Raw genomic sequence first — 22,881 nt, 5'->3', positions numbered from 1 at the left:
ACATTCCAGTCCACTTCAGGAGATCAAGGGTATACTTCCTCTGAGAAAGAACGGTCCATTTTCTAGATTGAGCAACCTCAAGACCTAGAAAGAATTTCATGTTGCCTAAGTCTTTTACTTTAAAAATCTGAGCAAGCTCCTCTTTCACATGAGTAAGGCATATGTTACCCTCTAGTAATGATGACATCATCAACATATATCAGAAGGATAATGTTGCCAGATGTGACAGTGAGTGAATATTGTATGATCCAATTGACATTGTTGAAAGTCCATGCCATGTATCGTTTAGCTGAAATGATGGAACCATGTCTGCGGCTGCTGCCGCAACATAGACACTCTCTCTCATACCCCCCTCCCCCCCCCACACACACAGTCTCTCTCTCTCTCTCTCTCTCTCTCTGCAATTCATCTTGCGTGCTTAAATGTACCCATGTTTCTCATGTTACTAGTTGTTAATATTTTGGGCATCAAAGGTAAGCTCTCTATCGAGTGCACTTAGAAACTTTACATGTTGCACACAATCAACCAAGGGTCCACTCTTTGGTATCATTTGCTAATTTGACCATACTTTTTGTTGCTTGTACTTTTATTGCAATGGTAACTTTCTTAATGGAAATGGTGAACAATGAAAATGCAACATAAGTGATGATTGATTGAAATCCCATGACCAAAAAGTAGGGAGTATCTAAACATAGGAATGAATATTTTTTCTCCCATGCCCACTCTGCCCTTAAAAATTTGACGTGATCCAACCCCAGGTTTGCATCAAAATTTGTTCTCGTGTCTTAATCTCATGGTTTGTTGTATTTATGCACCAATTTTTATGAGCTTAATATCAATTACCGATAGATTTTAGTATCCTTTCTTGAATCATATTATTTGATAAGAAAATAAGCTTCTAAGAAATTGTTCAAAATTTCTTCCAAAGCTGGAGATCAACGAGGATGCCCTTTTTAGAGGAACTAGATATTCTTTGTTGATGTGTCTAATTTTCAACTTGTTTGTTCATAAACAGTTACTGTTTGTTTCCTTGCTCCCAACTTTTTCTTTGACTGCAGGATTGGGAACGCCGATTCGACGTGGATTAGGGGGCATATCAATCCTGAAGTGGTCACCAACAGGCGATTACTTTTTTACTGCAAAGTTGTATGGTCATTTTTACAGTTAAATTTGAATATGTAGAAGCATGACTAGCAGCTTTCAACTCATTTATGAAATGGGTATCTCTGTACTTTTGTAGTGATGGGACATTTTATCTTTTCGAGACGAATACTTGGACATCAGAACCTTGGTCATCCTCTTGTGGATATGTCACAGTAAGTGAAAATGATGAATTATGACTAAAATGTCTTACATTTCTGATTTTCAGTATTCATCTTTTGTAGAACACTGAAAGTTATCACCCTTAATAGAAATCTATGAATCAGGGCTGTGTCCACATTGAAGCCAAGGGTAACTGTACTAGTTTATTTTTTATCAAGTTGGGAATACATTCATGTCGGATATTAGGATTTGACTAGACGTTTTTGAGTATTCATCTTTTGTAGAACAATGAAAGTTATCACCCTTAATCGAAATCTATGAATCAGGGCTGTGTCCAAATTGAACCAATGGTAATTGTACTAGTTTAGTTTTTATCAAGCTGGGAATACATTCATGTCGGATATTAGGATTTGACTAGACGTTGTTCTTCTTATTTTACATAACTTGTGTATGTCTACTTGATAATAATTTTGTTGTAACTGGATCAGATGGATGCATTTCAACTTCACATGCACAAAAATTGTGTTACACTATAATTCTATCTCTTACACTCCAGGATTTGAGATTACAATTTATATGTCAACAAAAATAGATTAGCTTATGACATCGTTGAAATTATATTGAGAAAACTAGCTTAGAAGAATCTTGCTTTGCTTTAAGTTTGTGGGTTCATTATTGGAACTGATTATGGATGGATTGGAGAATAAGTTTGTAATTGATGCATAATTAGGAATTCTCAAATCTGTTCGTCCCCATTGGTCAATCGTCTACTAATATTTGATTAGTTACAACAATGCCCCAATTGTAGGATGAAAAAAAGGCACATGAAATAAATGTCTTTTACTTGGAGTGAAGTCCACTGATAATAGGAGTGAAGTGTCAAAATTACCAATTGATATATTGTGATGACATATCCTGACTAGTAGTAAGTTTTTTAAGTAAGGCTGCATTTGGTAGCCCATTATATTGCAACCATTGTGATCGTTGTCACAACAATTGCTCTTTTGTGTCGATATTGTTGCAATATGTCATCTTCAGTCCCACTTTCTCCTTGAAAGATGAATCTTTTACTCATTTCTTCATGCAAACTAGTTAACAACTTAACACTTTGTATACAGCTTTTGCAATAGACTTAAACACCACCAATTACTTGTTTTTTTTCCAAGAACTGAAGAAAACTTACCCACTTGAGCAAATGTGGCACTGTTGCCTAAGCGATATTTTTGAGTAACTCCCTCTGTAACCAATTGAGCTTTGTACTGTTTGATAGAGCCATCTTCCTTGTTGTGTTTCACGGTAAAGATCCACTCACACCCAAAACACAAAATCCATGAAATATGAAATTTCATGGACTAATTAATGCGCAAATTTATCTAATGAATAATTTCTTGATGCGTTTGTACCTTAATCCATGAAACAAGCAAAATCACAAAATAAACACTTGAACATATTGAAAAACCCAAGGTTTTGATGGACTTCAGTCGTGATTTTCCGTGCTTACCAAACCCCCCCGATGTCGGCCAGCATCCTATACCGTTTTCGCTTCCAATGTATTTCGTTCCTGTGGGGGGCGATGTTGACATACCTCATCTGAAACCTATGCATTTTCGTCGACATCTGAAACATGATCATATGGAAGGATTTGTTTCCCCGGTTTGTTGCTCAAAGCAGTGTCCACTTTCATGCAAATATAGCTTCTGCATGTTGATGATCAGGATCAACAGATTTAAATAATTCATATTAATGTAGTCATTACTCTCATTACTCTTTTTTGTGCTAGAATGATGGAGGTTCTACCATGGCACAGTTTTTAAGGTTTTTGCGTTATTTATTTTGGACACGGACACATGTTTTGGTGTTGGATTTGGATCAAGGGGGCCAGACTTAGAGACATATGGTTACCTGATCATCCTTACAAAACAAAATGTTTTAATGATAAAAATAAGAAGGTAAGTATAAAAAGAACCTAAAAATAATACACATACACAAATCCATGTTCAACTACATTGACATTTTAATTTTAAAAAGCAACTAAGGACCGATGATTCTATTAGCTACCAAGGATAACAGGTAGCGCTGAGCAAACAATCTCCAACAGTCTTCAGAGTGCTATTCTTCAAAACAGTATATCATCTGTTTCCAATAAGTTTGCTTAACTTGATAAACTGTTTCCATCTTCCATTGAACTATTAAAGTTTTTTGCTATGTTAAACTTGTCTCTCTGGACTTATCAAAAATATTTTCTTCCATTGAACTAGTTTTTTGATATGTTAAACTTGTCTCTCTTGACTTATCAAAAATATATTTCTGTTTTAGGTGATAATCTAACAATTTTCATGTCATAATTATCTATCATGATTGCTCATCATGTAAAATAAAACCTCAATGCCATCCTAGTTATTAACTATGTCATGGTTTTACTATCAGGGGGCAACCTGGGATCCAGATGGACGTATGGTACTTATTGCGTTCTCAGAATCTGTAACATTGGGTTCAATTCACCTTGCATCAAGGCCTCCATCATTGGGTATATTTTCTGATTCTATGTGAGGCTCAGTTTCCATGTTTTTTTTTTCTTTTGTTCAAATCTGACAATTTTTTAGTTTCTTCCTAAATTTAAGGATTTATCATTGGTAAGAAGGATTAAGTTTTTCACTCTTCTTACTTTCCAGTCATCATCTCTTTTCCAAGCAAATCTGGCCAGTGCTAAGGATATGACATTGCTTATTGTGGATTTTATATTCCACTCCTTTCAGAGCTGACTAAATTTGGAATGTACATATTTGAATTTCCTATGGATCCATAGGCCCTTATGGAACTTACTCTCCTTTAAGAACCTGATAATGCCCTCATATCTCCAACCCATGACAATAGGATTCTCCATTATATGTGGCCTTTTTAACCCAGTTTATCTAGAAGATTTATCCAATAGTTGTGCTGGTCTGTTCAGATATGTACTATTGGATCAACAAGATTCTTGAGTGAAATCTTGATCTGTTTGAGGTTTAATCAATTATTCTCACGACTTATGAGTTGTGATGTTCCTTATGCATAGTTTGTTATCCATTCAAAACACTTTACTGTAATTTTTAGTTACTCATGGATTTATACTCTATAGGGAATGAAGCATTCTTCTCTCATTGTTGAGCATGATTATGTAGCAGTAGTGTAGTGAGAATTTGCATTCATATGATGTCCTATCTTTATGCCGCCACCTTGTTGTGCCCATGGTTTTAAATTTCCGCCTAAACCGACACGAAACAATCCAGAATTTGCATTCATATTGTTGGGAAAGTTGCCTTATTTCCCACCACCGTAGTGTGGTGTGGTGGGAAGGCAGAAGCTAAGAAAAGGAAACTTGTTTCTTTTTCTTAGGGTTTTTAGTAAAGCCTATAAAAGGAGTACGAGCACTCTTTGGGAGAGTGCGGCAGTGAACGAGAGAGAGAGAGAGAGATAGAGAGAGAGAGAGAGAGAGAGAGAGGGAAGGAGAAAGTGAGTTCTTTGGGTTTTTCTTGGGTACCCCTTGGGGTTTCTTCTTCGGATTTTCTCTTGGGATTTTCTCTTGTGGGTTTATCTCGGTTTACTCTCTTGTATGGTCTTCGGTTTGAGAAGCAAGGAAAGGGTTGCAGGTTTTGGATTATTGGTTTAAATCTATTGCAATCCTTGTATATTGTTTTTCCTCATAGTGGAAGATCGTGTTTCTCGCCCGTGGAGCAGGCTTGGCCGAACCACGTAAATCTCGGTGTTCATCTTGTGGCTTCATTTATTACTTTTATTTTTCCGCTTAAGTCAGATTGTTTTGCCTGGTGGATTTTCTCAACAAGTGGTATCAGAGCTGTGGTTGGAGCGATCGTCGAGGCCTGGCGGAGTGATCGTGGGTGTTGTGGTTGGATCGCGGTTAGAGCGATCTTTAGGAGTAGAAAGATTGTCCAAGACAAGGTTACCTGGAACACGGTTCGTTGCGGTACGCGATACGGGAACGGGTACGCGGTACGTTGGTTAGCTGGTACGCGGTACGATGAGGGTATGCTTAGCTGGTTCGGTATTTGGGATGCGGGTCGATTTGGAGCGCTAATTCGGGTCGCTCCGGTACTCTCTATATGTGTATATATGTGTCTGTGTGATATTTCATACATTTTTTACAAGAATTGGTTGCCAAAGTGCAAAGACCATGTACTACATACATTTAATTAAAAAAAGAAGCAAAACCTCATGTATGCCATATTTAGTAAAAAAAAAAATTCAATTCCAAAATCCATAGTTCCATATTCCAAAGTCCAAAGTCCAAAGTCCAAACTAACATATATTGCATACTCCATCCAAAATGATAGCAACAAAAAATAACTACTCGGATCTGAAATTAAAACATAAAAATATGACAAATGATAAAAAACTAATCAGCTAGTGTGCAACATTGCATCTCTCTTTCTCTAGTCCATTGAAGTGCCCCCTCTTGTAAAGCTGGATATGCGAGTTTGTTGTAGTCCGGGACGACAATTTGATGGCGTGCTTGAACTTGGAGGCGGAGATGGTCTTGTGCTTGAAGCCGGCATCGAAGCATGCAAAGGTGCTATTTCATCATCTTTTTCTGTAAAATCGTCTGAAGCATCTATGTAGTCACCATCGAGGGATCTCCATCTCAAATCCTCTAGTCGAACAATGGAATCATCGATATTAGTATGTTCTGGATCAATATCCCACTTCTTAAAAGGTCCATCCTTATAAGTTTCTGTGAAGCGTGACTGGAGGCGAATATTTGAATGGATGAAAACTAATTTATCAGCACGTGAAGAATTCAGCCTATTTCTCTTGACATTATGAATAAAAGAATAAGTGCTCCAATTTCGCTCAGCTGATGTACTAGTAATTGGTTGCGACAATACCTTCTTAGCTACCTCAGCCAACTCTGGAGTTTCTGATCCGTATGTTGCCCACCAATTGATTGCATCCATGGTTACAGCATCTGTTTGAGCAGCTGCCATAGCATATAGACCTTTTTTGCATATGAAAGACAACAAATTGTTCACGTAACAATTTTACTTCTTCCACGCTTTCTGATATCTTTGCAAAAGCTCCCATAACACCCTTAATTACTTCTTTATCTTGATTCAGACTCCTTCTAACTGTGCCTCCTGGTGCTGGCGTAGCAAGGTATCGCGGATCATAAAATCGCAGTGTAAGTGCAAATCCAAGACAATGCATTGGGATATTCATTTTTTCCCACCTCTTTAACACAATTTCTTCAACCTTCCTAACCATAGGATGGTACAGTTGGTATTACATTTACAGGAAGGATTGTTGTTTCCTTTTGTGAGTAATTATAGCAAGGAAATGATAATAGCACACCCATATTTTGATATTTTCACTCACCCAGCTTCGCTGTCCTTTTGCTCTTTTTTTTTAAATTAGTGAGAACAAAAAAAGAGGAAATGATAAATCCTCCCCCTTGTTGTACATGGGACACCCAACTTCAGTGTGCATGGTTGTCCCAAGTATGAAAAGGGGCGGATATATCACTTCCTAGGGCAAAAATAAAGAAGGTAAGGATAGCCAAATTTCAGAAAATTTCTATTATAATTATATGGTCAAAGAGGTATGGATGGCATGCCAGCTTTCAAACAATCTCCATTCTTCTTATACGGTCAGAGAGAGAAGGATGGCATGGTAGCCAACTTTTAAAAAAAATTCCATTATTATACGTGAGAGAGATAAGGATGGCATGATAGCCAAATTTAAAAAAAGTTCCATTTTAATTATATTGACAGAGAGATAGGGCCAAATTCCAAAAAAATTGTTGTTATGGTCAAAGAGATCACGGTAAAAGAGGGCATGCCTATTTCACTAATATCTTTTTTTAATTCCAAAAAATTTCCTTTCTAATAATAAAGTCAGAGTAATAAAGAAGTTCATAGTAAAAGAGGCAAGTTTCTCTCACTAACATTCTTTTTTTATTAATTCCTCTCCCGCCCTCTCTCTCTCTTGTTAAAGTGTTTGCTAGCTTGCCTTTTTTACCTCAATAGAAGAGCTAACAAAAAAGAAAGATTTTTTTGGGTTTTGTAAGTCTTCCTAAACAAGCTCCTCCATTTTTTCCTTGGAATGGTTAAAGCGTATGGGTTCTCGTGGGAAAAATGGAGCTTACATCAACGGGTATGTTTTCTTAAACCATTTCTTTTCTTTTTTTCTTGAATGGTACTGTAAATCCCCTTCTTTTATTCATGTTAGTGTGAATCTCTGCCTCTCTCTCTATATCTCATCCGGGTCGCAATTTTTGGCGATCCGGATCGCAAACCACCCACGTTTCGGGTCGCGCGATCCGGATCGCTGGTCGGGGGGGGGGGGGGTAGCGATCCATGTAACCTTGGTCTAAGAAAGATTCTCGTTCGAGGTGGAACGCTACATCGTGAAGTACGGAGTAATCTGAAATGGTTGTAAAATCAAGTTCTACTCAGTTCAACATCGACATATTTGACAGAAATGGCAGTTTCACCCTATGGGAGATGAGGGTGAAGGACATCCTAGTTCAACAGGGATTGGTTAAGGCATTGAAGGGTGAGGATGGGAAGCTGGAGAGGATGACATATGCCGAGTGGGAAGACATTGAGTCGAAGGTGGTCAGCACGATTCAACTCAGACAGCGTTATGTTTAACATTATGTAAGAGGAAGATGCGCCTTAGTTATGGGAGAAGTTGGAAAAGCTTTACATGTCAAAAAGCGTGGCCAACCGGTTGTATCTGAAGCGGAATTGTACGGGCTGAAGATGCAGTAAGGCGCATAAATCTTTTGAAACACATTACGATGTTCAACGGAGTTGTGGATCAGCTCCACAAGGTTGGCGAAAAGTTGAAGGAAGAAGACAAGGCCCTTTTGCTTCTTACTTCTCTTTCTGATTCGTATGACAACGTAGTGACGACTTTATTGTAGGATGCAATCAAGTTGGAGAAAGTCACGGCATCGCTCCTATCGAATGAGATGCGGAAGAAACCTGTTCTTGGTGGAAATGAAGAGCATGGGCTGGTTGTTCATGGTGGGAATCAAAGAGGAAAATCGTCTAACATGGGATATGGAAAAGGCAGGTCAAGATCTAAGGTCGGCGGAAAGGGCATGCAATGTTACCGTTGCAAGGAATATGGCCATATCAAGTGGGATTGTCCAAAGCGAGCTAACCAGGTGGACAATGGTGCTACGAATATGGCGCTGGCAGTAATGGATGAGCAGGGTGAAGAGTTTGGAGACGTTCTCACAGTCTCCACAGGTAATCACACTTCTCCTCATGATGAGTGGATTCTAGATTCAAGATGCTATGTTCATGTTCATGTATGTTCTAGGAGGGAATATTTTGATACGTTCCAAGAGACATGGGTGGGTGTAGTGTCCTTGGGTGATAGGTCTACTTGTGTGATGTCACTGGAGTTAGGACAGTGAAGATCAAGATGTTCGATGGAGTGGTTCGTACTTTGTGTGGTGTGGTGTGGCATATGTTCCAAAGATGCGAAGGAATCTAGTATCTCTTAGCCGGTTGGACTAGGGGTTGTAGGCATTCAACTGTAGGTGGAGCCATGAAAATCACACGCGGTTGTATGGTTCTGATGAAAGGAGAGAAGTGTGGCGGATTGTATCGTCTGGCCGGGGACACGGTGTCTAGTGTTTCTAAGATCTCGATGGCTAGTTGGAAACGGCGTGGAAGCACGTGCACGTGTAGGGTCCCTTTTGCAGTTGGTGCAGAAACAGGTTTCTAGGTTGCAGACGATGATGAGAGGATGACAGTACTTGCGTTGGGGAGGATGGATCATGATCTCTGTCCAAGGTTGACTACGTGACTCAACGAGTTGCCAGCTACACACATGTGCATTGGCCACGTTGATCGATTCGGAAGGAGTCAGAACCAAGATGATTCGAGGGGTGTGTAGCTGGTATTTAGAAGGCCAATGGTAGTTTGTGGTGATAGTGGACCGGTGGTGACATCAACGGAAAATCTTGCCTTATTTCCCACCACCGTAGTGTGGTGTGGTGGGAAGGCAGAAGCTAAGGAAACTTGTTTCTTTTTCTTAGGTTTTTTAGTAAAGCTTATAAAAGGAGTATGAGCACTCTTTGGGAGAGTGCGGCAGTGAACAAGAGAGAGAGAGAGAGAGAGAGAGAGAGAGAGAGAGAGAGAGAGTTCTTCTTTGGGTACCTCTTGGGGTTTTCTCTTGGGCTTTTCTCTTGTGGGTTTCTCTTGGTTTACTCTCTTGTACGGTCTTCGGTTTGAGAAGTAAGGAAAGGGTTGTGGGTTTTGGATTTTTAGGTTAAATCCATTGTAATCCTTGGATATTGTTTTTCCTCATAGTGGAGGATCATGTTTCTCGCCCGTGGAGTAGGCTTGGCCGAACCACGTAAATCTTGGTGTTCATCTTGTGGTTTGTTTATTTTACCTTCTGTTTAATTTGTGCACGATCAGATTGTTTTGCCCCGTAGATTTTCTCAACACATGATGTCCTATCTGTATGCCGCCATGTTGTAGTGCCCATGGTTTTAAACCTATGATTTGGCCGACACTTCGAATTTATTGCTGACTCACGTGTCCTGCCGTGTCCGACACGACACCCATGTCCACACGTGTCGACACTCCTTTGAACACTTTTACTTGTAATGCTGGAAGCGTTAGACTTAATGTGGGTGTGTGGACATGTTTTTGTACCGTGTCAGGTGTGACATTATGTTTTTTTATTGAATATTGTGTTTACCTCATTTAGACAACTTGTATCCATGTCGAAAATGGACACACGAATCCATATCCACAAATCATGATCACATATACTTTCTATTTTAGCAGTGTCCCCGTTTCTAAAGTTTGGGGGTTTGCCGTGTCCGACACTCCGTGTTCGTGTCGACACGTGACACTCGTGTCCGTGTCCACAAATCATAGTTTTAAACAAGGTTTTAAATTTTGGTCGAAATCTGAAATTTCGGACTGAAATTTCGGATTTCGGTTGAGAACTGAGACCGAAATCGAAACTGAAACTGGAACACATTGTAGAATATGTCATGTCTCAACCAATTTTCCTTCTCCTTTTATGGCTTATGGAAAATGTTTCTACTTTCCAAATGAGGTCCATGAGTATCCTTATACATAATATTACCCTTGTCCTTTTGTGTCACCTCCATGACTTCTTCACTTATCCATGTTTTCATCTATGTCTTTCTGCACTAGAAGTTGTCAAACCCAAGGAAACTGATGAATACTTTCCGACCTCATCTTCTTTTTTATTGTTTTACAGAATTTCAGTCGAAATTTCCAAAATTCCGAAATTTCGGTTTAGGCAATGTCCGAAATTTACTACGAAACCGAAATTTAAAACCTTGGTTTTAAATTTCCACTCTCGAAATTTATTTCTAGGGTTGCAACTCGGGTTGGGCGGGTCAGGTTTTCCAAACCCTATCCTACTAGAAAAATTATCTCGGGTCGGGTCGGGTCTAATTTTTTATAGTCTAAACCTGAGATTCGTAAACCCAACCCTATCCAAGATAGTTTCTCGGGTTGGATTTTTATTTTTTTAGTGTAGAATAGTAACTAATTTTAAAGATTGTAGAAGAAAAAAAAAATCTTCACACCAAAAAGGGAAATGTTATCAGAACTACTGTATTTTGATGCGGGCACTCCTCACTTTATTAAAAGTACAGTATGGCCCGCTCCATAGGATGATCCAAACCGTCCATTAGATGGGCCACATCCTAAATAGGTTGTGCCCCAAAAATCATTTCCATAGGTTGATCCTAACCCTCCGATCTGAATATTAGAGGGTTGATACTAACCCTCTATATATCGGAGGGTTAGGAATTTAGGATCAACCTATGGAAATAATTTTTGGGGCACAACCTATTTAGGCTGTGGCCCATCTAATGGACGGTTTGGATCATCCTATGGTACGGGCCATACCGTACTTTTAATAAAGTGAGGAGTGCCTATTTCAAAAAAAATAAAGTGAGGAGTGCCCTCATCAAAATACATCCCCACCAAAAATCTCAAAATTCAAGACAAGTGTATAAATTTAAGAAGTAAGCTATATTTTCTCATCACAAACATGATCACCTCAATGAAAACAATTATATAAATATATTGGAAAATAATTTGCTATGTTATTCAAGTCTGAGATATTTAAGAAAGTCATAGTACACCTATATAAGTCGGGTCGGGTTTCCGGTTTTGGTTTTTTTTCCTTTAAACCCAATCCTACCCGTGATTGAGTCGGGTTTTTCAATCTAAAGCCCAACCCTACCCAAGGCCCATGATTTCTAAACACGACCCATGTTATTTCGGGTCAGGTCGATGTGGGTTGGGTAAAAGTTGACCCAATTTGCAACCTTATTTATTTCATTCGTAGTTTCGAATTTCCATCGCAACCGATACGAAACGACCAAAATGTTTCCATTTCCATCCCCACTGAAACCATTGCAAAACCGAAATTGTAAGCGTATTATTTAGTAGTACACTATGCAAGTGTGTGTTACATAATTATATTTATATGAATTACATGTAAAATGTGGTGTATGTATTATTTATAAATATACATGTACATAAATTAAATGCAAAATGTGATATGTAATGAATTATCAGACATACCGTTAGCGCTTGTCACTAGGTTTTTATGTCAGACCATTATGTGTGTTTTTTTTTTCACTTATATGATATCTAATATGTATTAGTGCTTATTCTTGCGCTATGTGAAGTTTCATCTTAAATGTCCATCATTTGCAAATATTTTCATATGTTACTGTGATTTTACAAGATTTCCACTGAAATTTCCTACTAAAATTGAAACGTTTTTGTTTCCATGCTAACCAATTTCGAAATTTAAAACCATGGTTGCAATTCTTAGTTACACATGAATCTGGTTAAAACAGTCCCAAACTGTGCAATTGCTCCCTAATCTCCCTGATCTTTCTACCATGTTTTTCTCCTAGTTGTACGATCGGTTCTTCCCGTCGTAGGTTCAACTCCCTTTGGTTCCAATAATTTCGCTAGCATCATTAAGTTTTTTTTCCTACCAATAACAATGGGAATAAATTTTCAAATTCCACAAAATTCAAGAATCCAAATAATAGTCGTATTTTGTGCGATTTAAACAGAATTGCAGTGATATTTTCAAAACCCCGGGCGAGTGTTACCAGGTCACTACCCTCCCATCGATCCGTGATTTGGGTCGCATGACACGAAACATGATTTTTTTGAGACCTGGATCGCCTTTAGTGATCCTGGTCGCACAACCTCAAACATGGTTCGCTTGCGACCCATATCTCTAAAAATGACGACCCACAAGAGAGCAACAGAGAGATGCATGTCAACATACACTGAGAGAGAGAGAGAGAGAGAGAGAGAGAGAGAGAGAGAGAGAGAGAGAGAGAGAGAGAGAGCATACTCGAAATGGAAGAGTTGTTTTCGCGCTTTGAGAAAGACATCAATAGGGGTTTTCCCTCCACTGCCTCCGTTGTCTTTTTCTCTTTAAATTTTGGCATTTCTCTTGTTGTTCAAGCTCACAAGACTTTGTCGGTTGATTATAATTCCATATTCTTTCCTTGTAAAGTTCATTTTATATTTTTCATTAGTTTCCAATTTCTTTATGCACTGTTTGTTTTGGATTTTGAGAATTGATTTTACATCCAAATCACACACACAATATACACACACAATATATATATATATATATATATATATATATATATATATAAAGAGAGAGAGGGAGAGAGAGAGAGAGAGTACCAGAGTGATCCAAATCAGCGCTCTAAATCGACCTGCGACCCCAAATAGTAAACCAACTAAGCCTACCCTCATTGTACCACATACTGGACTACCATTGCTGTACGACCTAATTTACGTTTTTGAAAACAAACTGTATGAATAAAAGAAAACAACACACAATATGATGGGGACCATCATTAGGCCCATACTCTGATTTTTAAGTGCTTTTTAAGTCCTTTAAGTTATAGGAGGGGTACCATATTATTTTTTCAACAAAATCACTAAAGTTCTTTGACTTATGAGTGTTTTAACTTAGACCCACACTTGTATTATGAAAACATTAAGTCATTATGTTATTAGAAGTTATTTTAGTCCAAATGTGAGGTTTTTGTTTAGGGTTTTAGAACCTTTTCTCTTTCTTTTGTTATAAATATGTTGCCTTATGACACTTTTCTTGAATTCTATGCAATGGAATGAATAAAGATCTGAAGTTTCTCTCTCTCTCTCTCTCTCTCTCTCTCTCTCTCTTGTGTGGATGTAGTGCCTTTTGCAATGTGATACTTCATATTAGGTCTCTAATCCCTATACTTATCTTTCTTTCTTTCTTGTTCTCCTTTTTTTTCTCCCATCACTTTTCTCACCCTTCCCAATTAGGTTTATAAATCGCTCTCCCTTCGACTCGTACCTTTCTCATTTTTCTTGATCTTTACCACTCTTCTTGATCTCCCGTCTTGATCTCTTTTCTTGATCTTGATTGTCTTGATTTTGTTCTCTTTTCTTGTTCTTGATCACTCTTGTTGATCTTGTTCTCTTTTCTTGATCTTGATCACTCTTCGTGATCTTCATCTCTTTTCTTGATCTTGATCTGTTTGGTCTTGATTCTCTTGGTTTTTATGGATTCACATCAATTTGGTATCGAGCCTAAGGTTCGTGTCAATTCGTTATCAGATCCTAGGGTTCATATCAATTTGATATCAGAGCCTATTTTCGAATAGCTACTTGGGATATCAGAAATATGCTGTAAAGATCCCAACCCATAGATCGTAATCAATACACTATGAGGATTCGAGGCAGACTAAGATTTTATGGAGTTAATGAACATTCCCATCTTGATTGGGCAGAAGCGTTCGAGACATATTTATTGGAACATAATATAGGTGATGACGAAATGATTTAAATTACCAGGACGCTTTGGCCAAGCATGCCTTAGAGTGGCAGTTAACATTGAAGAAGAAACAGTGCATAATGTGAAAATTAGCTATCATTCATTGGTGTGACATGAAGGATCTATTTTTGAAATAGTTTTCACCGAAGACTATTCAAGAATATGTAAAGTACTACGAGTTAGAATGAGTTTGAGAGGAGAAAACGAAGAAAGCCAAAGCTCTTGTTATGAAATTATCTGCTTGTTTGAGGATCCAAAAAAAATGGCGAATGTATCGGACCAAGCAAGTGTACAAGAGAAGTCACTTTAGCCATCCAGATCCATGCTTGTGTGCGAGGATTGATAGCGCTGAATGTGTTCGACATCAATTGACGTCAAGTGACAAACGAGAGCAACACTTATCATCCAACGAAAATTCCGACAGCATGTAGCTCGCTCGGATTACTTAAGGATTAAAAAAACGGCAAGTATATCTCAGAGTTGGTTCCGCCAAAAGTTAGCTCGTGAACACTACCTAATGGCTAAGAGGAAAACAACCATCATCCAACACACTTGGAAGGGGAAAGTCGTTCAACATAGTCAACGGGAACTTCAAATGATGCCAACAAATTCATTGATCGTAGTGTTTGGATCCAGGAACTCGTACGAGTCGACTCGCGAGTCATGCCGAGCCATGATTATTTTGAGTCAACTCGCACGGGTGAATCGTAAGTGTTGAAGACTAGTACGAGTCGTCTAGCGAATCACACGAAAGCGACTCATACGAGTTGGAGCGAGTTGACTCGAAATCTTAAGATTCGTACGACTCATTGAGTTTACATCCTAGTTGTAATTCTTGATTCTCTTCTCTTCTCCTTGCCTCTTCTAAATATTTACATGTAAGTCATTTAAGTAAATAAGGGAATACCCCCCATTTGAACTTATTAAAAATAGTTTTGTTGAAGGGTGAAGAAGAAGAGAAGATTAGAGAAAAGAGTTGTGAGTGGGAGCTCCCCCGCACTAATGTATTTATAGATGAGAAACATTCAAAATGACTACTATGACCTTAAGGCTAATACACCAACTTCTAACACTCCCCCTCAAGCTGGAATGTATATATTATACATTCAAAGCTTGTTACAATTGTCATTCAATTTAGCATTACTTAAGAGCTTAGTGAAAACATCTGCAAGCTGGTCCAGAGATCGAGTGAAGGAAACATGAATCTCGCCTCTATGTATTCTCTAGCGAATGAAGTGACAGTCTACCTCTATGTGCTTGGTTCTCTCATGAAAGACAGGATTGGTGGCTATATAAATCGTAGCTTTATTATCACAATAAAGCTGAGCTGGAGAGGATGAAGGAAAACCAATCTCTGATAGGAGAGAACGCAGCCAAAGAAGCTCTCCACTAGTATGGGACATGGCTCTGTACTCTGATTCGGCACTGGACTTGGAAACTATGTCTTGTTTCTTACTCCTCCATGACACTAAATTTCCGCCCACAAAGGTACAATATCCAGTGGTGGATCGCCTGTCTGCAGGAGATCCTGCCCAATCTGCATCACAGAAACCTTCCACCCTGATATGTCCTTGCTTGTTGAATAGGAGGCCTTTACCTGACGCTCCTTTCAAGTAGCGAAGAATCTGAATCACTGTTGCCCAGTGTGAAGTACATGAAGAGCTCTTATGTTGGCTGACAACACCAACAACAAATGATATATCTGGACGAGTGACTGTAAGATATATGAGCAAGCCAACTAGCCTCCTGTATCTGCCTGGGTCTTCTAATAAATCTACTTCTTCTGGAAGTTTCCTATTTTGGTCCATGGGAACAGAAGCAGGTTTCACTCCGAGATGGCCTGTCTCCTCAAGAAGGTCCAGCACATATTTCCTCTGGGAGAGGGAGATGCCTCTAGTAGAGTAGGCAACCTCAATAACAAGAAAATACTTAAGACGACCCAGATCTTTAGTTGAAAATTCTTTCTGCAAGAAGGTCTTCAACTTTTGTATCCCCACTGAATCACTGCCAACATATACTATCAATAGCACACAACCTGCAGTGGAGTGGCAACTGAAGATGGAGTGATCCACAACACATTACTTCATGCCAAAGCGCATGATAGCATCACTAAATCGGCCAAACCAAGCTCTAGGGGACTGCTTGAGGCCATATGTAGATCTCCTCAACTGACATATTGAGGACGACATCTCCCCCTGAGCAACATACCCAGGAGGTTGCTCCATATACACTTCCTCAGTAGTCTCACCATGTAGAAAGGCATTCTTGACATCTAACTGATGCAGATGCCACCCTTGGTTCACGGCAAGGGAGATAAGAACTCGAACAGAAGGTATCTTGGCAACAGGAGAGAAGGTCTCATTATAGTCAACGCCAAAAGTCTGTGTATATCCTTTGGCAACGAGCCGCGCCTTAAGGCGCTCGATGGTGCCGTCAGGTAAGTGTTTCACGGCATAAACCCAGCGACAACCCACTGGCCGAGCCCCAAGAGGAAGGGGAACTAAATCCCATATATGATTGGCCTGAAGGGCCTCCATCTCAAGATCCATAGCGGCACGCCAATCTTGATGATCAAGAGCAGTGGGCAGAGACTGCGGCAAAGAAACAGAAGACAAGGAAGATACAAAACCTCGAAATAGAGGGGTGAGAGTATCATAGGAAATAACAGAAGAGATGGGATGAACGGTACAATGAGAGCAAGTACGCGAAACAATGGGAGAATCTGGAGTAGTAGTAGGAGAGGGAAGAAGAGGTACCTAAGAGGAGGATGACGGGATCTCCTGCTGAGAGAGTAATGGCGCATGCGGAGTAGGATGGGCTCCAGACTTCGAGCGGCACTGATAAATCTGGCGAGTAACAGGACGGGTAGCCGCAGAAGCCTGTAGCGATGATGAAGGATCAGACACAGGGGTTAGCTCAGGAGCCTACAGAGGAGGAAGAGGAGTAGGATCTGGAAGAACGACTCTAGGGAGAGGGATATCCGAATCGAGAACAGTGGAATGTTCCACAGGAGGAGTGAGAAAGTAAGATTCTGACTTTGAAGAAGGTAACATCAGTAGAGACAAACGAACGACGCAAGTGAGGATTGTAACAACGATAACCTTTCTGAGTCCGGGAGTATCCAAGAAAGATGCATCGCTCAGCCTGAGGATCCAGCTTATCTAAGCCTGGACCAAGGTTGTGAACAAAACACACACAACCAAAAATCCTAGGGGTGATAGGGAAAGGATCATGATGAGGATGCAATATGGCAAAGGGAGATGAGCCATCCAGGACTGAAGAAGGAAGCCTGTTGGCGAGGTGGATGCAGTGAGGATAGTATCACCCCAATAAGATTTGGGAACCCGCATCTGAATAAGAAGTGTACGGGCCCCATCAAGTAAAGATCGCATCTTCCTTTCAACAACACCATTCTGTTGGGAGGTGTGAGCAAAGGAAGATTGGTGGACAATACCACGAGTGGAAAGAAAATCCTGAAAATCATTGGATTTGGAGAAATATTCCTTAGCGTTATCTGTGCGCAAGCATTTTAGAGTACAATTGAATTGATTTGTAACCTCGGCATGAAAAGTGCGAAAAATAAAGAAAACCTCGGATCGATCTCAAAGCAAATAAACCCAAGTCATGCGAGAAAAATCATCAATAAAGACAACAAAATATCTATAGCCAAAAATAGAGGTAGTCTTCGAGGGACCCCATACATCAGAGTGCACTATATCAAAAGGGTGCGAGTCCCTACTAACAAGCCTAGATGGAAATGACACACAGTGGTGTTTTCCAAGTTCACAGGCCTCGCACATAAAAGTCGACAGAACTGAACTGTGCAAAAGGGCGGGGGAAGGGCCACAGTCCAAATGATAGAGTCCATCCACCACTCTACCCGAGCTAATCATCTTCCCAGTCGAAAGATCCTAAAATCAACAATAAGACGGATAAAATGAGACAGAGCAATTGAAATATTTAGTAATCTGACTAACTGAAAGTAAGCTAAAAGGGGATTTAGGAACACAGCACAGAGGATAGGGTAATACTAGGACAGGGAGAGGTAGTACCAATACCAGAGATGGGAGTAGTACTCCCATTAGTAAGGGTAATAAACTGAGAGGAGAGAGGACGGAAAGAGAGAAGGGATGATGAGATACCTGTAGTATGATTCAAGGTTCCAGAATCAATGATTCAGGAGCTCGAACGAGTGAGAAGAGAAGCAGGAGAGCTACTTGGCTGAGCAAAGCCGGCACTCAGAGGGTGAGTGGTCAGCCTGAGGCGCTGGAACTCATCGTAGTCGGCCTGGGAAAGAAAGAAACGTTCAGGAGGCGCGGCATGACCCTGATCTGAAGATGAAGAGGGCACTGACTCGGATGGGTCTGTGGCAGAGAGATGTGCTGAGCGGCTAAAATGTGGAGCAGACGGTGGACGACGCTCAGGATGTAGAACATAGCATGTCTCGAGAGTGTGTCCCTCCCGACGGCAGTGAGAACAGTAAGGACGAGGACGACCACTAGGACCCCGTCCACCAGTGAAATCTCGGCCAGAGCCACGGCCACCACGCCCAAAGTCACGTCAACGAGTGTCATAAGAAAAAACTCTAATATATGTGAACATAAATAGAATTTAGGGACTTATTGCAAATATTTTTCAAAAAGTTCTACCCTTTGGCTAAATCATGATTTTGGATGACTGACTGGATTATATTTTACGAATTAGGAATTTATAGGTTGAAGTTTAAAGTTCCTTTTATAAAATATTGTAGAAAATAGAACGATAATGTGGAAATTCATGCTACTTCTTATGGAATACTTGTTTTTAGTAATTACCATCCTATAGTTGAAGATAATATGAAAAGTTCTATTGCACCCATGTACTTCAGTTCTATCCTTTATTACTGAATGTTGTTACAAATTATTATTTGGTTCGCAAGTCAGAGAGAAGTGATTGCTTGCATGGTGTATTTGGATAATTTTTTTCTTCAGATGCACACTTGTTACCTGTTGACTTGCCAGAAATAGCATCCTTGACCGGCAGGTAAATGTATTCTTGCTTCCATGTTTGGCATTCTATATCTGTTTTGATACTCTTTAAAAGTCTTTTACTTCAGTGAGAATTTTATTTACTCTAAACTAACCATTTAGAGCATGTTTATGAAAATAGTTCTCTCAAAAGCCAGCTGGCATGTGATAAATCTGTTTATCCACGTCGAAGTTAGCTTTGAGTCATGTAACAACTGGTATTTAACTTTCAAATATTTCTATGTCAAACAAGTATTGGACTTTTGTAGATTCAGCTCTTCTGAAAATCTTATTCTAAATTTCTTCTTATTTCTCGGCATTTTTATATACTATTAGTTTTAAGATTTTACTGTGTTTTTATCTGGTTAGATTTTCTTTTATGTTATGCTTTTATGCACTGACATTCATTTTTTTAAGTAACAATTTGATTGAAAGGAAATAACAGTGTGCACACTGCAGGGAAAAGGTGTCCCTAAAATTATATATAACAGAGAAATCCGAAGTATTCTGACCCACCAACTCCTCAGGCTCCAACCTCCTTTCCTCCAAATTAGGATTAACAATGTATCTCCTTCTCTAGTTCGTCTTTAGCCAATGTATCTGTTTGCTCGTCTTTAGCGTGCCTCTGTTATGATCGTGAAATATGATGCCTATACCCGCACGCCCGGGATTATATTTAGAGCTTCACTCGAAGTTGAGTTTCACCGATTCACATTACTGCAATCGCCATACTTTTTTCTCCAGTAATCAGTTCTCCATTTTCTTAGAATATCTCCCAAACTGTACGTGGTACACTTATTATCATGCCTTCCCTATGATATGAGATCGATTTTGATTTCTATCGCAATCCTTTTCAATTGCCATTTTTTCTCCTTGAAAATATGATTATCCCTTTCCTTCCAAATGTGCCATATATTGGTACTAACGTCAGAAGGATCTATCCCGCTCTTACAGAAGGTCCAATACTCCAGTGAAAAATGATATTCTTAATTGATCTTTGGAAAACCTACAAAATTCCAAAGCTTTTTATGAACTAACATTCATGCAGTAGTGTATATTTGCTAGCGTCCATCGCAGAAGGCAATTCGCGGATGGGCTGTTACATGTGAGAGGAGCCACACTGGCTCATTTTTCAGTAGATTTTGTATTCATTCATGATGTGGCTGCTCTCACATGCAACAGCTCATCCGCAAAATGCCTCCTGCGATGGATGCTAGCATTTCCATCTTAAAATATCATAATACAATTGTAATTATGTTTCAACTTCTTAAGCCTTTCTAGTGTCACCATGTCTTTGCATGGTATTGGGAGTCCCACTCAAAATTCTTGCCAATCTGCACATGCGACAATTCTGTGTAGTCTCTTATCTTGCTTGGGGTGTCCATCTCTCCCACCATTTTGAAGGGGCGGGAATACATCCATGGGGCTACAAACTCATTTCTCAAAATTTTAAGACCCTATAGTTTTATGATTCATAGTTCTGCATTCTAGGACATGCTTGTGATGTTCTGACACTAAGTCTTTTTCAGAGGGTCTACCTATTTTTGTGCTCTCTTGCACTATCCATCTAAACTGTTTTTCATTGTGCTTGCTTGTAGTAGTGGCATTGAGAAGATAGCTTGGGATGCTTCGGGAGAGCGTTTGGCTCTCTCTTACAAAGGCAGTAATGAGATTTACAGTGGTCTTATTGCGGTATATGACACTAGGAGGACACCACTTGTTTCAGCATCCCTGATGTGAGTGTCTTATTTCCTTTCAGCTGCTCACATGTTTCTTGTTGTTCATTTGGGTTTGAATGATATCTTTCTCTTTGCCTATATTAATGAATTTTCTAATTGGCATTTCTTGAACAAATCTAGCGGATTTATTAGAGGGCCCGGAGAAAACCCAAAGCCGCTTGCATTTTCCTTCCATAACAAATTCAAGCAAGGACCGTTGCTAACTGTGGTAAGAGTGTGATCCTCTATATTGGTTCTTTTATCTTTAAATGACTCTGTTGGGTATATAACCAAAAATTTGTGTAATGACTCACTTAGACTAAACATATTGCTTTGAATGTAGTGCTGGAGTAGTGGCTGGTGTTGTACGTACCCCCTGATATTTCGATCACATTTGCTTCCTTAATTGAGGTAAGATCCTAATCTCTTTTGGCATTGAAGACTTCTATTTTCTGCATCAACATGATTTCACCTTTGGAAAGTGACTTATTTTGCCCCATTGAATTTCACTGTTGCAGTAAATTTCACATGGCGAAAAAAGAGAAAAAAAATCGAATGCCTAAAGGATCGCCTTATTCTTTACGCAGTTCATTTGTTAGCGATCTTAGTTCAGGTCAGTGAATTTTTCGGTGCAATCTCCTGCTGTCAGGAATCTGTTTGTGATGAGCTTTGAAAGTGGTGAAATAGAGCATTATGTAGAAAATCACTGTATTTTTTTTCTTGAATGGTAGATTATCACTGTATTTCTCAGTCATACATGAAAGATCCTCTATTTTTTTGTGAAGCAAAAAACTTTTTTGAATATCTACATCAAACTATTTTCTTTGAAAGCCCCCACACCATATGTAAGACCATTTATATTGTAGAATATCATGAAACATCCCATGTGTAAAATAAAAGGACAGGAAAAATCAAGGGTTCAGTTTTATCTCGGCAGAACCCTAAATTTGGGTTGATGGATCAAGGGCCTAGGATCATCAAATCAACTTGTCAAGGGAATTGATCGTTCAGATCAAGAGAATTGATCATGTAAATGAGGTAAAACTGGGGCCAATAAGGGGCTGTTTGATTGTAGGATTGTTCATGTAGAGAAATTATATTATGAGTGGGCGTACATCCTCGTGTTGATTGTACGATAGAAGTACCACGCTTGATATTTGATCCAACAGCAGCTTCTTGAAAACTGAGCTGCTGTTTGATCAAATATCAAGGGCGCGACACCTCCAACACGAGCGCGTCCTCCCACCCAGTATATAAAATCTCGTTCATGTAAAGACCTTATCTTGGGTTGCCCTCTATTCTAGGATAGATCGGTCTGGACTCTGGATAAGTTCTTCCCATGTATTTTGTTTCACTGTTAAAATAGTTTATCTTAAAAAGTGATATTGAATACAAATTCCACCTTTTAGTATGAATCAAAATTATCTTAATTTTTGAAGTGAAGGTGCATTTTTTGGTGACATCTTGTTATGGATAGTTCATCTGTGGGGGGCTGTTCTCACTTGCAAAACCCAGCAGCGAAATAGCTCTCTGCGAAATTGCCTAGCAATGGGCCACCCTAAAAAACAATTGCATTGATTATGGATCTTAGCCATCGATTGAAGGAATTTTTCTTTAACCTTCCATTTGCCTTGGATGGTTTGGATTGCAACATCTATGTGAATTTTGGGTTATGGTTCAGATGCCGATGAAGGGTCCTCTTGATTTCTAGGTTGGAGTTCATACATGAAGGGTCTACATTTGCAACTTGGATCACTTTTGGAAATTTGGGTCGAGTTTTTACCATAAAATGGGGTCGGGTTCGGGTTGATTCTAATTCTTTTTTATAGCAAAACCTCAACCTCACCCCACCTCACCCAAGTTGCACCCTAGTCCCGCCAGATAAAACTTATTTATCCTTCCAGGGATTGTTTGGAAAAGAAAATCCCTTTCAGAATTTATAATTTTTCCGTTGTTTGACTAGAAGTGGAAAAACAATAACCCGTTCCACAGCGGCTTCAGTTTTACTTTTAAAG

At 39.4% G+C, this 22,881-nt stretch overlaps 1 protein-coding gene across 3 annotated transcripts in view; it reads left to right on the top strand.

Moving 5' to 3' along the window:
- LOC143887481 (aladin-like) overlaps positions 1-21,674 on the top strand; it is a 54,016-nt gene extending 32,342 nt beyond the window's left edge. Inside the window, exons 8-15 of one of the 3 annotated variants that reach the window (XM_077391562.1) lie at positions 1,059-1,143; positions 1,241-1,316; positions 3,691-3,790; positions 19,113-19,164; positions 20,747-20,884; positions 21,008-21,095; positions 21,210-21,277; positions 21,385-21,674. In XM_077391562.1, the coding sequence (XP_077247677.1) occupies positions 1,059-1,143; positions 1,241-1,316; positions 3,691-3,790; positions 19,113-19,164; positions 20,747-20,884; positions 21,008-21,095; positions 21,210-21,272 (602 nt within the window). In that variant the 3' untranslated portion in view covers positions 21,273-21,277; positions 21,385-21,674. Of the gene's footprint in view, positions 1-1,058; positions 1,147-1,240; positions 1,317-3,690; positions 3,791-19,112; positions 19,165-20,746; positions 20,885-21,007; positions 21,096-21,209; positions 21,278-21,384 lie in introns of all 3 variants that reach the window. The other 2 variants (XM_077391561.1, XM_077391560.1) reach the window with 2 other exon arrangements.
- Positions 21,675-22,881: the final 1,207 nt, after the last annotated feature.

The sequence above is a fragment of the Tasmannia lanceolata genome, unplaced genomic scaffold, assembly GCF_043159265.1.
Source record: "Tasmannia lanceolata isolate RefF3 unplaced genomic scaffold, GAP_Taslan_0.1 ptg000012l, whole genome shotgun sequence".
In the NCBI taxonomy this organism is placed as follows: Eukaryota; Viridiplantae; Streptophyta; class Magnoliopsida; order Canellales; family Winteraceae; genus Tasmannia; species Tasmannia lanceolata.
Note: the sequence above shows the minus strand (reverse complement) of the source record. Positions and strands in the feature narration are given on the sequence as shown.